Consider the following 13,116-nt stretch of genomic DNA (forward strand, 5'->3'; position numbering starts at 1 on the left):
TATTTGGCCAACCTTACTGTTTTTGTGCTCTGATATGAGTAACTTGACACGTTGAAGTGTTGAACATAGTTAAAAATATTGCCACTCGGTTATAGTTCACAGTGTCAAACAGAATGTAGTAAGTGATCCTCTTACCTCTACTCCTGGATGACTCTACTAAAGGCCCGTGAATTACCAGTATGAGAGTCCAACACCATCCTGTGTGAGTGAACGAAAACACGAGCCTTCACTGCTCACGGATGGCATTCATGTTCCACCAATCTGTGGTGGAGTTTCACTTCCTGCTTTGTTTTTGTGACGCAAACCATTTGTCTGAAAAGTTGGTGTTGGAATTTCCTGATTTACAATTATCAGTGCTTCTAAATGTATTTTTCTGAAATTTTTACAAGAATTTTGTGATACTTTCAGGACATCTTGGACATGATCCTCCCTCAGATTTGCAGAAGTTGGTTGTTGTTGATGCAGCTTGCAATGGTGGATTTTTTGTCTTAGGTCTTTACATTTCCCTGTTAGAAAAACAAACAGCTTATTAGAGTTTATGTCTTACTGATAGCACAACACACACATGCTGATAAGTACTTTACATGTAATGCAGTTTTTTTTTGTCTCCATTTTCAGTGTTTCCTGTTGGCTGCCAAACAAACCCCTCAATGTTTCTTCTGATGTCTTGTTTGTGCTGGCTTAGTGTTCTGAAACTGAAATGTCTGGCCTTTGAAAGACACAGAAGAGGAAATGGTTGAGGGTCATTTTAGTCAAAACCTCTGGGGTGGTCTAGAGCTACTAAGGGGATGTTGTGGTTTGCACTGCAAAAAAAACCCCAAAAACTTGTTGCAGCTAAATGCAGTCATGTGTCACCCAGGACTATTTTTGCAATATAAGGAAAAAAATAAAACATATCTCTGCTGCATCTTCTAAAAATTGGTGAGCAATAATCAAAGCTCACATTTAAACTACTTTAAGTGTGTTTATAACACTTCTTCAAAATGTACATTATATCACCAGGCAGCACTGAAGCTTAAATAAGATATTTTCATCTTTTCAAACCTGAAATATAAATGAATGAATATAAATGCTTATCAATAGCATTTAGATCATGAAGATTTACCTTATTCATCCACCAGGCTATCAGCAATAAAACATCTACAAGAGCACAACACTAACATGTTTATGAAGGATTTTTAGTGTTGAAAACAATCAAAATATCATTTTAGAAAAATAAGAATACTTGAATTAAAACACTAAACTTAAACACTAAACCCAAAACAAAACAAACGTGGACAAACATCTCTCACATATATTTATTGTAAAAAATACATATAAAAACAATCTGAGACATACAAAAGATTGGAGCTTAGAAACAGTATATTGAACAGACAAGGACCAAGCCATTTTTCTTGAACTGCATTACATATTTACAATTTAATAAATAAAGTTCAATTAGTTTTTATACCAGAGTAAAAGGCAGATTGTCCATATTTCTGGGATGCAGATATCGCTGTGGTGACCCTTTTTAAACATTCTTATCCAATACCTTGATCTCAAAGCACAGCTCACACACAGCCACGCGATTCAAAACCAAAAGTTGAGGGACGTTTATACAAAATACCATTCTTGGTTGAAGATTAGCTAGTTTACACACAGAGCATTTAGCTAGCATTGGTAAAAATAGAGGTATTGCACCACACAGCTCAGAGAGGGTAAAAAAAAAGTAAATGGGTTATGTGGGGGTTTGGATTGTCTGACATCTTTGTTGACAACCCAGCCTCCACGGACCCATGCCCACCCCCCTGCCCTCCAAGCATACACAAACACCCCCCACCCCTCCCAGTCTCAGAATACAACATCATAACTTATCACCACAACAAATGTAACATCTAATGATCAATGCAACTTACCGTCTGCACGCTCTCACACAATGCTCCCAATGCACAGACAGACTTTTGGCATCTGTTTTGAATTCTCCAATATTTATATATAGATATATATATATATATAAAATATGAGAAACATGCACAGGGCAGCCCACTGGAGGTGGGACAAGTTGTAGCACCTCAGACTGCAGAACACCAGAAGGAGGGAAAAAAAAAAAAAAAAAGAAAGACTGGTGCATTAACTTGCCAGCTGACCCTCAAAACTAATCTATACCACTGCTTCTCTCACACTGAAACACGTGTAACAGACTCAAGTTTAAAGCAGATGGCAAAAGCAGTGAGTTCATGTTTTTTTTTGTTCTTTCCACAGGCCTGTGCACTACTTCTGTCAGACTGAGTCTGGTGAGCAGCCTCATCACTGGGCTTCCACTTCAGGAAAGCCCATAAAAACCTATATATGTTGCTTGCACAAAAGCCCCTTCACTAAACAAAGGCAATCAACACACTAACACACACACGCACGCGAAAAGGCAAAGGAAAGCCGTTTAACACATTTAGCAATAATCATGAGAAATGGGATAATATAATAGATGAAACCCTTGAAATAAAAGACAATGCAGGAAAAGGAGGGAGCTACTTTTGCAATTATTAACCATCAGCTGTCTATAGCCTCCAGTGTTGTGGAGAAAGGCAGATGCCACATGGTGTAAACATGCCCCAAAAATACATCCCTCAGTCCGTCTGTCCCTTTATCCCTCCCCGATCTGGTATTAACCAGATGGCAAAACTGTTGCTCAGGGCCCGGTCCAAGAAAAAAATATTCAGACCACACCCCAGAGTGTTTGAGATTGAAACGGGAGGAGGGGGACTATAACTCAACCTGCGTTCAAAGTACCAAAGTCTACATGTAACAGGGTATTTTCCTGAACATGATGATAAATTCTGAAAATGAAAAAGTGTGACCCGCTTGACCAAGCAGACATTTAGGCAAATAACATTAAACACACGCGCACACATAGTTCAATGAAAAAACAGTCATCCTCAGGACATATTCAGTCCCTAGTCATCATCTGAACACACACGCACAAACACGCCAGGGCATAATGTCATCCCAGACCTTGTAGCAGAAAAAGAAATAGGAGAGAGAAAGAAAAACAGCTTTGACAAAGTGCTCAAGTTGGTGCCAACATGGCGCTACCACCCTCCAAAACACACACCAAGTAGCAGCATGTTAAACTCTCCGCTAACTAACCCTCAATGAGAAACTGACCTGTGAAGAAAGGTAAGGAAAAAAAAAATCCATATTTCCCCTGAAATGTTACAGTTTACAGAAAGCAGATAACAGAATGAAAACAGCCCCATTCACCAAAATCAAGCCCTCAAGCTAGTTTAAAATAAAGCAACATTTATGTGGTAACACTTTGCGCTTTCAGTGTGAGGTTGGTTCATTTGGGGTGAGGAAAAGAAATCAAACATTCATCAGATGCATGACACGGAACAACACTTGTTTGGAAAAATACTTGATAATATGAGTGATCCCATTCAAAAGGAGCCGAAAAATACAGAGGAGAGGAGCCGGAGTCACAGTAAGGATAACCTTTTCCTCCCCGGGTCTTACATGGGGCAAGTGCCGTTGTTTTAGGACGATCATATTTAATGCTCCACTGTGTCAGGTCCGCAGAGAAGATGGGAAACGCCAGAACTTCTGTTCCAACCAGAGTCTCGACCGCACGTTACAGAGCAGCTGGTTTTGCTTTTGATGTTTGGCATGAAAAGGTTTACACTAAGTTCAAATGGATCGATTCAAACGAAGAGCGTCAGAGTCTAAGCCAACCGTTGCTTCCTTTTGGGATCATTTGTTTGCCGCTCAATTGTTTTCATCTGAGGGACACTGGACTTCTGTTTGTTCAATTACACATTTTTATTGGATTTTATTGGGATTCAGTGTAGTCTCCTACAGGGAAAGAAAAGACAAATCATTAGTTTCAAAACTATTTAAAACAGTCAGCCACAGGTCAACAAGGATTGTGATTTAGTGCAACTACTTTCACATGTCTGAGGCAAATGAATAAGGAAAAAAATAACACATTTTGTCATGTTTTAAAATCTAGTTTAGACTATCCCAACAGCACAAAATCTTTTACAGATATTGCATAGAATTTGTCTACAGGTACATCTCAGACAATTAGAATATTATGAAAAAGTTAAATATTTTTGTCACTCATTTCAGAATGTGAAACCTATGTATTATATAGATTCATTTCACATAGAATGAAACATTTCAACCATTAATTCTGTGAAATCTTGATGATTGTGGCTTATAGATAATGAAAACCCAAAATGCAGTGTCTCAGAAAATTAGAATATTGTGAAAAACTTCAACTTCAACGTTGTAAAGTCATGGTGTCACACCCTAATCAACTAATTAACTCAAAACACCTGTAAAGGTGTCCTAAACATTTAAATGGTCTTTCAGTCTGGGTCAGATGGCAACATAATCATGGGGAAGACTGCTGACCTGACAGATGTCCAGAAGACAATCATAGACCCTCCACAAGGAGGGAAAGCCATAAAAGATCATTTCTAAAGAAGCTGCTTGTTCACAGAGTGCTGGATCCAAGCATATTAATTGAAAGTTAAGTGGAAGGAAAAGGTGCACCAGCAAAAGGCAGAACCACAGCCTTGAGAGGACCGTCAAGCAACATCCATTCAAGAATTTGGGGATCTTTGCTAGAAGCGACTAAATCTGGACTCAGTGGATCGAGAGCCACTACACAAAGACAAATCCTAGACATGGGCTCCAAATGTCCCATTCCTCGTGTCAAGCCACTCCTGAACCAGAGCCAATGACAGAAGCATTTCACCCGGGCTAAGGAGGAAAAGAACTGGACTGTTTCTGAGATGGAAGCAAATGTTGCAGCAGCTTATTCTCAGTACAGTTGTTTAGGCTTTCAGGCTGACATCTGGTTTCGTCAAAAATAACAAACTTGCTTAATTATAACAGACAGTTATGCCTATGAGAACCACTGTACACCTCAGCCGGAGGTTATACAGGCTAATGACCACGCTTCATGTCTTTGCAGCTTACAAGCTAGATGAACCTCACTGCAACCAGATAATGAAAATTATAACTTGAACTAGTTGTTTTTGGCACATAATTTCCTTATGCCACATTAACTAGAAGTATTACATTTTTCCTTCCTCTCTTGTGTGGGGACTACCAACCATAACAAAACTGTGACACTTGCTACGATGCTGCTGTGAGCAGTGTTATAGGGGACTGCATGCGCTGATGACTCACCAGTATGATACACACATACCTGAGTCGAGTTGGTCATTGGGCTGAAAACATGTGACCCGTGAGTCAATCAAAGGGATGTTCGGGGCAGCAGGGCTTCACCTTGCACCAGGAATCAATGCAGCTGCACAAAGACAGAGAAGGTTTATAGGTGAAAACATCAGGACACATCAAAACACTCTAACTCACGGTAATATGGCTAATTGTGGAGTTGCCCACATTGTAAAATCCACTTGGTATTAATCTTTTCCCGACAGTTTGCTGTGAGGATGTCTAATGATTGTTAGAGATCAGACAAAGTCTATGAGTATTTATATATACTCGCTTTAAGACATTTTTGTAGAGCTCAAACTATTAGTTAATACTTTTTTTCCCAAAAGAGAAATGACAAGCACTGTGGTAATAGTTGCAGTCTATAAACCAAGTAGTTTTGCTGTGCCCCCCCCCCACCCCCTTCCTGTTTTGATGACTGACTTTCACTTTTGTTCTGGCTGTTGAACACATGAAAAAACATGTGCTTATGCAATTTTTAAAAGATTTTCTGACCAGTTTCATATAGTATCTTTATCATCAGAGCATTATAAAATAATTAACTGCAACTTTTAAGTCCTATGTGGATTTACTTGTTAGGAAAAAAAAAAAAACCAACAACCCAAAACAGTAGTATGTAACTTTTCAGATGTTCTGATATGTTGTTTTGCAAGATTCTACATTCCTCTACTGGGAGGATTAAATGTCTGTTTTGCAATTTCACATCCAAACTGGTACAAAACCAAAAATTCAAGCGTGACATAAAAAAAACAAAACAAATTTACCTCATCTGTTTAAAGGTAAGCAATTTTCACTGGAAACTAAACTCTGATAATCTCTAAATATTATCTGTGTGCAAAAATGTGGCTAACACCAAAAACATTTTACATTTAAACTTGCTGAAATCACAATCATGGTAATGCTCAGTAAAGTCTACTGCAGGCAGAAATGTCTCTGTGACAGATTAAGTTATCTTGGGAACTCCTGTGGTGCACTGAAAGGATGGAAAATCAGTGACTGGAGGGAAACCGTGTTTGAACATTACAGCATGTTCTGAAAATGAAAAGGTGTTTTGTTGTCAATGAGCTGAATCGTGCAACTACACTGGAGGTCTGTTGGCAACTTCACTGTCATTTATTTGATCTAAAACTCTTAAATGCATGAAAAAAAATCTGATCAAATCTGGTAGACTTTACAGATTGCCTAGTTGAAATATAATGATGATTTTACAGCTGTAAACACTCATTGGGAAATCTTAGAGGTTTAACTCATAATAGGCTGTTAGATTGCAAAACAGACTGATTTACCTAAATTATGTGAAGAAAATTTGGTTTAAGACAAGAACCTAAAGATAACTCTAGAATATCACATTATGGGAAAAAACAACCTGCGGAGAATTGATCATATTTGTGTGGTTATTTATACACTAGTGCAAAAAAACTTCTTCCTTTTTTTTCCTAAAACCTTTGTTGCCATCATTTCTCAGTTCTGAAAAAAAAACAACTTCCACAGACTATTTTTCCACCCTATTTAATAATCTCTTCCTATGTCTTTTAGTTTTATCTGCACTGCATGCAAACTCTGTTACCTCTTATGATAGACGCACAGGCAGGCCAGCCTGGCGATGGTCTCGCCCTGCAACAGATCCTCCAAACAGATAGAACACTCTCCACTGTCTTTACTGAGCACATCCGCTGTAAATATACACACAAAGGAACAGTAAGTGTCATCACCTTCATAAAAAAAAAAACCATACACAGCTGTTGGAGCATTCTGTGATATGATACTCACTGTTGTAAGGTAGGGGAGGAGATGTGAGGCAGCTCAACAGGTGATCCTCAATCCGGCCCCCTGGGAAAGGCTTTGAGCAGAAAGGACAGCGAATATCTGTGGAGGGAAGAGTTGAGCTGAGATTACTACACTGGGTTGCTGAAAGACATAAATAATAGATGATACATACACCGCTTTGAGAACATGTGTTAACATGCTTGGACAGTTAGATTATAAAGATGTTAAAATGAGAAGAAGACTACATCAGTCAGTGCAAATCCTTGATAGTGTAGATGATGTTACTCAAGTGCAGCTGACCTGAAATGGCTTTATTTCACTGTATGCATCACTGAAAACAGTGACTCAGGCCGTTTGGACAGGCATCACTAGAGCCATTCATAGATGTGACAGCCAGGCAGAAACAGTGCCTTGGTGCCCTACATCCCAACTCTTCCTCCATCTATGAGCTGCTGCCAGCAGAGAGCGGCTATGTGAAGTTGTGACCCATTTCCCTACACTTGCCAGAGGGCTGGCCTGGGAAACCCACCACACTGTAGTGTTTTGGCTCAAAACGTTACATTTGCTGTCACATCACCATCTCTGGACATCTCATAATCCGGCAAACACTTAGCGTGCATGTTCCTGTTTGAATGCAGTCTGTCAGAAATGCTGTCGGTTACTTAATGTTTTAGTCTTGCATGCTGCAGGACTACCACCGGCAACTACTGTCAACAGGCCTTGTGACATGAAAGTGGTTGTATGTTACCACTTCCAGTTTTACGCCACAGCTCTGCTTCAGACAATGGGGTCTCTGATGATTTAAGTCAGCATGCAAGCACGGGAAAAGAGATTATCTGTTCAGGAATGTAAATTCCATAAATAATCCATTTTAATTTCAGACTGGGTTGATTTAAGGTTAGACTAGGTGATATTTAGGTGGAAGTTGGTTTTTTTGTTTTGTTTTGAATCCATCAGAGGCTATGTTGATGTTGTTGAAGTTTGTGTCTGAAATAGATAATAAAATCCTAGTTCTAACGCACCATGAAATAAATACTCTTCATCTATTGCACTGCCAATTTGGTCGGTTGTTCGGATGCAACTGTACATATCTGCATGACTACATACAAAATTACTTTTACCTTTACTTTTATCATATATTTTTAACAAAAAAAAAGTATGTATGTATGTTAATTTCTCTGCATACCCTTACCTTACTTGTAAAATAGTTGTAAAATAGCTGTATTTCTACTTTTATATTATTATTATTCAGTGTTTTTATTATTATTTTTTATTATTCAGCACCTTATCAAACACGTTCCTAGTCTGTGAATTGTTCAAAGACAATGGCAATAAAAGTCTTACTGATCCTGATACAACTTGGCCACCACATATCTGTACGATACATTTTATTTATATATATATATATATATATATATATATATATATATATATATATCAAATCACTATAATTTATAATTTCCAGTTACATGGCAAGTGCCTTATGAGAGCATAAACTGTCAGCACCTACATTTCCTCACATTCCTGTGTTAGGTAATGTTATGCTCATATTGTCAAGCCCTAACAAATCTATGGAATCTGTGAAGCTTCTGTTAAATGTGACTTTTTACTGTTTACATCTAAAACAAAGCAAACCAGCATCTGTGATGGAGATTACCTGATTATTTGTACCTGTTTTATTTCAAACAATGTAAATGACATGCATACACGTTTCACTGTGTGAAATACTTACTGCCATGTCGGTTGTTAACACGGTAAAGGCCGATCCAAGCCTCTGACACCGGCCGCTGGTGTGTGCCACGGACCCGGGCTGATCTTGCGCCAACGCTGCGGGAAGAGTGACGATTCCCGGGGATACGCTCGGAAAAAGTGCGGTGGGGTGTGCGGCCTGTCGCTTCTCCGGGTTGATGTTCCACATCGGCCGGAGCCTCCGGGCTAACATTGCCCTCTTCCTCAGGTTTCCCCTCGCTGTTGTTGTCATCCGCAGGCGAAGCTTGGCTAATGCTAGAGGGGATACTGTGATGGTCCGCCGGGCTACCGTCGGCACTCGCCCCATGTTGCCCCAAATCTGAATCGCTGCCCTCTTCAGATCGGCTCCGGTTCGGCTCCGTGTCTTCGAAACTAACGGAGAAGTCTACAACCAGACTGGTGGGCCTGGGACAACGGGTTCGCCGATAGGAATCCCGCCTTGTGCCATCTTTCCCGAAAGGAGAAGGAACCGAGTCTTCCTGTAAACGACTTGCTTTCGTTCCCATCTCTCGCAGGCTGGCTAATGAAGCGAGCTAGCCGAGCTGCTTCCTCAAAACGAATCAGCACACAACAAGGGGTCGCGTTCACCTCGAAACGACCCTTAAACCGCCTCACGTAGAGCCTGAATCTTTAAAAAGAACCAGCTACCTAGCAACGATTCTTTACAAAGAGACCAGCAGTGGCTCGACGCTATTTACCTGGCCTCAGTTTGTCCTCACTGTCCACATTTTCTTTTATTTTTTTGACGTGCCCGTTGACGCTGCTGCAGCGGAAATAGAGCATTTTCGCTTCCTCCTTGACACGCGCACAAATAGTTACGGTAACGTACTCACGCAATTTTTTTTTTTAATTTTTAAACTTTATTTATTTTACATGTAAGTATGTCTATATGTACTAGTTCAGCATTTTCTAATAATTTTCTTTTTCCTTGCTTCCGTACACGCTCCTGCTCATAAAAATGGTTTTCTTTAAAAAAAAAAAAAAAAACAAAAAAAAAAAAAAAAAACGTCCTCACGCAAACAACAGATAATTTTTTTTAATTTTTATTTTTATTTTTTTTAATATTGCGGACATGTGTGTGATTTTTGGACTGACTTTCAGGGTTGGCTCCACTCAAAGAATATCACGATGTACCCTCTGACTATGTGTTTAATCAAAACTGGTGTAATATTAAAAGAACTTGGAATTTCTTGTAAACAACCTGATCCTGTTGGCCCTACATTTTATACATTTATGTAAATATGCCAGAACTAAGCCTCACATCAATGGATGGAAAAATGATCTCAGAAAATTCACAAAATCTCTTCAAAATATGAAAACAAAAAATTCCCAAAGACTTTTTCCCTTGATGGACTTGTTCATGTTACCAGACAGAGACTCCTAATCGATTTTTTTTTTTTTTTGGAAGTTACCTCAACACCTGTTAAATGTATAGGACAACCAATATGCCGTATGTATGTACATTGTTCAATTAAAAAAAAAAAAAAAGGCCTCACGCAGCCAACGGAGTGAAAACATTAAACCGTTTTCACTCCGTTGGTTGCGGAGTGAAAACGTTAAACCGTGAAAACATTTTTATTCTATCTTTATTTGTAAGCATCCCAGGTTTTCCTACCCAGAACAATCCTGACTGAATCTTTTTTTTATTTTTTTATTTGTAACTATTTTAAATTGCTGTAAAACTTGAGAGAAACACGAATTTGTCGGTTATTACGGTAAAAACGTACACAATATTACAGACCAATCAGTGTCCGATGGCTGACCAGCTGCAGTGTCAGAACATTTACTGGAAGTAGGAAGCTACATTTAGCATCGGGACACTACTGGAATAGTATTAACAGGAATACTATTTTAACATATGAAACGTTTTTCAAAGTCAGTCTGTTGTCCTGCGGAGTTTAAATTGTGGGTTTCACGGTGAGTTTTCAGCGTCAGACAAAAACCTTCAAAGCTAATCACCGCACCCATGCATATTATTGAGTCATTGCAGAAGTTGATTATCCTCTGTGTAAAGAGACGTCTGTAGTCTCACTTAATTAATTTATGGTTAATATATTTAGTTCCAAAGACCATGTCTAAAAAATGTTTGGTAGCATGTAAATACATAGAAGAAACACTGAAAACCTTTTGCAGTTAGAGCTCAGGTTATGGCCGTCGTGGACCAACCCTTTTTTTTTTTTTTTTTTTTTTTTTTTTTTCTTTAACCAATGTTCTTGTTAGAATTGTTTGGGCTTGATTGCATCTCTTTAATCTATGCATCATTGCATCATTGTTTCTTAGTTAACATTACCCCTAGGTTTTTTTCTATCTGTTGTTGGGTAATTGTTTTTTGTTTTGTTTTTTTACTCTTTTTGGACTTTGATACCTTTTTATGGATGATTTTTGTTAGCAACACGCCCATAGGTTCAGTAGGACGATCCTTTGTCAAACAGTAAAGAGGAGTGGTGTTGAACTACTTGCTTTTCTGCTGTCTAGGATTATGTGGATGTAAAAGGAGAGGCTTCAATTTGTGATGGTTTTAAACATATTGATTTGATTTATTTATTTCTCCCTACAGATGAGGGCACTGACTTTGCAGCAGGTAAACATAGCCCAAGAAAAACAGCAGCCTCCGGCTACATGTGGGAAAAGTTTGTCCTCCAACTATTCTCCTCCAAGTCTGGAGAATAGGATTCTGGCTCAAGCCTCCACAATTGCACCCAGTACTTTGTCTTCTCTCTCAAACTCTGCTATGCAACCTTATACTTGCCCATCTCTCCAGCCATCCAAGCTGTCTTCCACTTCATCCTCGCTTCTGTCTTCGTCTTCCACTGCAATATCCCTCACCTCACCCCTCCTCAGTACCCAAAACAAGCTCCTAACTAGTAATTTGCCACAAGCCTCTCTTTCTTTTGCATCCTCTGCCCAAACTGAGCTTTTGTGCTCAACTTCTTTGGGCAGTGGTGCTCTGCTCAATCGTCATGCTCAAGCGCCATCCTTTATCCATCATGGTGTTGGTGAAAAACAGAAAAGGGATGATGGAGAAGATGAGGACACCCAGGAAATATCTGAAGAGATGCAGTCCAGTTTTGAGGAAACAAGTTTGGTAAATGAACAGTTTTTCATTTGTATTTTGGAATCAACTAAAAGTAAAAATGACTCGACTGCTGATGCTTACCTACCATTGTTATTGATGTATTTATCCCTATTTTTATTTGTGGGACTTCTTCTGGATCAACAGCAACCTGATGAAGATGATGTATTGTCTGAGAATGAAGCAGAGGAGAACGAAGAGGCTGATGCTGAGGCAACCATGGAGTCACTTGTCCTGGAAACAGACCTGAACACTCAGGAAGATGAAAATGCTATTCTCCTCAGACAGGATGAATTTGCAGAGCTTGACAGAGGAAATGAAAAAGCTAAAGAAGAATTAAAAGATAAAAAGGTTTTTCACAGTTTTTATGTCGCTTAAATTTTACTTGTTCCTTAAAGTTAATGTTTTACTGACTGAGAAGATTTTACATTTTGTCCTTCTGTCTATTTGTCCTTCAGTATCTCCTGCTGAATGCAGTGTGTTGCTCCCTGGTTACTAAGAGCAAAGCTCCAGGCCAGCAGGACTGGGACTCAGATAACAGTGTTTGGACCAAAATTATAAACCTGGCTAAGGATATCTCTGACTGTGACCCCCAGTTTCTTCTCAAGGTGTGTTGCCTTGCTTGGATGCAAAAGATCAAACAGAATGAAACCTTGTTAACTGTTTCATTATTGATGATGCTTCAGCAAGACTTCTTTATCTTGACAATCAAACAGGACAAATTATTGGCAAAAAAAGATAAAATTATTTAAAAAATCCAGATTTACAGCAATTTTTCCAGAATTACATGTAATTCTACACTCTTTCACTTTATACCTTATTTTCTATTCAATTGAGGAATGGTAGGCTTATTTGCATAGGACATTTCATGCATAGGACAACTCTAAGTACTTTCCAAAAGGTACTGAAAGCACAGCAGGAAGCATGTAAACAATGAATCGGAGAATAAATAAAATAGAAAACAAGAATTAAAAAAAAAAAACTGAAGAATGGAAATAAATTAAATGAAAGTGGTACAAGCTAGAATGAAGAGGGAAAAAAGACAAAATGCATACAGTGAGGTACATATGATAAAAACCAACATCAATGGGAAATACGTTATGATTGTCATTATTATCGTCACCTTAATAGTCATCAATATCATCACCAGCATTTTCCATGCTGCAAATAAGAGTTTTAAGATCTGATTTCAGCATTAATTTTGGACAGGAACTGTTCAGCAGCAACATTTTAAAATCTTTGATGCACAGGAAGCCAGTATAGAGCTCTCAAGTTGTAGCATTTTTGCATATTTATTTGCATCACAT

At 38.7% G+C, this 13,116-nt stretch overlaps 2 protein-coding genes across 2 annotated transcripts in view; one reads left to right on the forward strand and one right to left on the reverse strand.

Annotated features, from left to right (window-relative positions):
- Window positions 1-1,930: 1,930 nt before the first annotated feature.
- On the reverse strand, window positions 1,931-9,458 carry LOC306757926 (uncharacterized protein). Its single transcript, XM_079243116.1, has 5 exons — window positions 8,720-9,458; window positions 6,991-7,086; window positions 6,788-6,893; window positions 5,192-5,293; window positions 1,931-3,825 (listed from the first exon to the last, which is right to left on the reverse strand). The coding sequence occupies exons 1-4, from the start codon at window positions 9,240-9,242 to the stop codon at window positions 5,236-5,238; spliced, it is 783 nt and encodes a 260-aa protein (XP_079099242.1). The 5' UTR covers window positions 9,243-9,458; the 3' UTR covers window positions 1,931-3,825; window positions 5,192-5,235.
- A 1,053-nt stretch (window positions 9,459-10,511) lies between these two features.
- The window catches only part of tep1 (telomerase-associated protein 1), a 32,779-nt gene continuing 30,174 nt past the window's right edge, over window positions 10,512-13,116 (forward strand). The window contains exons 1-4 of the mRNA XM_079243475.1: window positions 10,512-10,653; window positions 11,294-11,821; window positions 11,957-12,160; window positions 12,268-12,417. Of these exons, the coding sequence (XP_079099601.1) occupies window positions 11,294-11,821; window positions 11,957-12,160; window positions 12,268-12,417 (882 nt within the window). The 5' untranslated portion in view covers window positions 10,512-10,653. The remainder of the gene's footprint in view (window positions 10,654-11,293; window positions 11,822-11,956; window positions 12,161-12,267; window positions 12,418-13,116) is intronic.

This window comes from Telmatherina bonti, assembly GCF_933228915.1.
Source record: "Telmatherina bonti genome assembly, chromosome: 7".
Taxonomy (NCBI): domain Eukaryota; kingdom Metazoa; phylum Chordata; class Actinopteri; order Atheriniformes; family Telmatherinidae; genus Telmatherina; species Telmatherina bonti.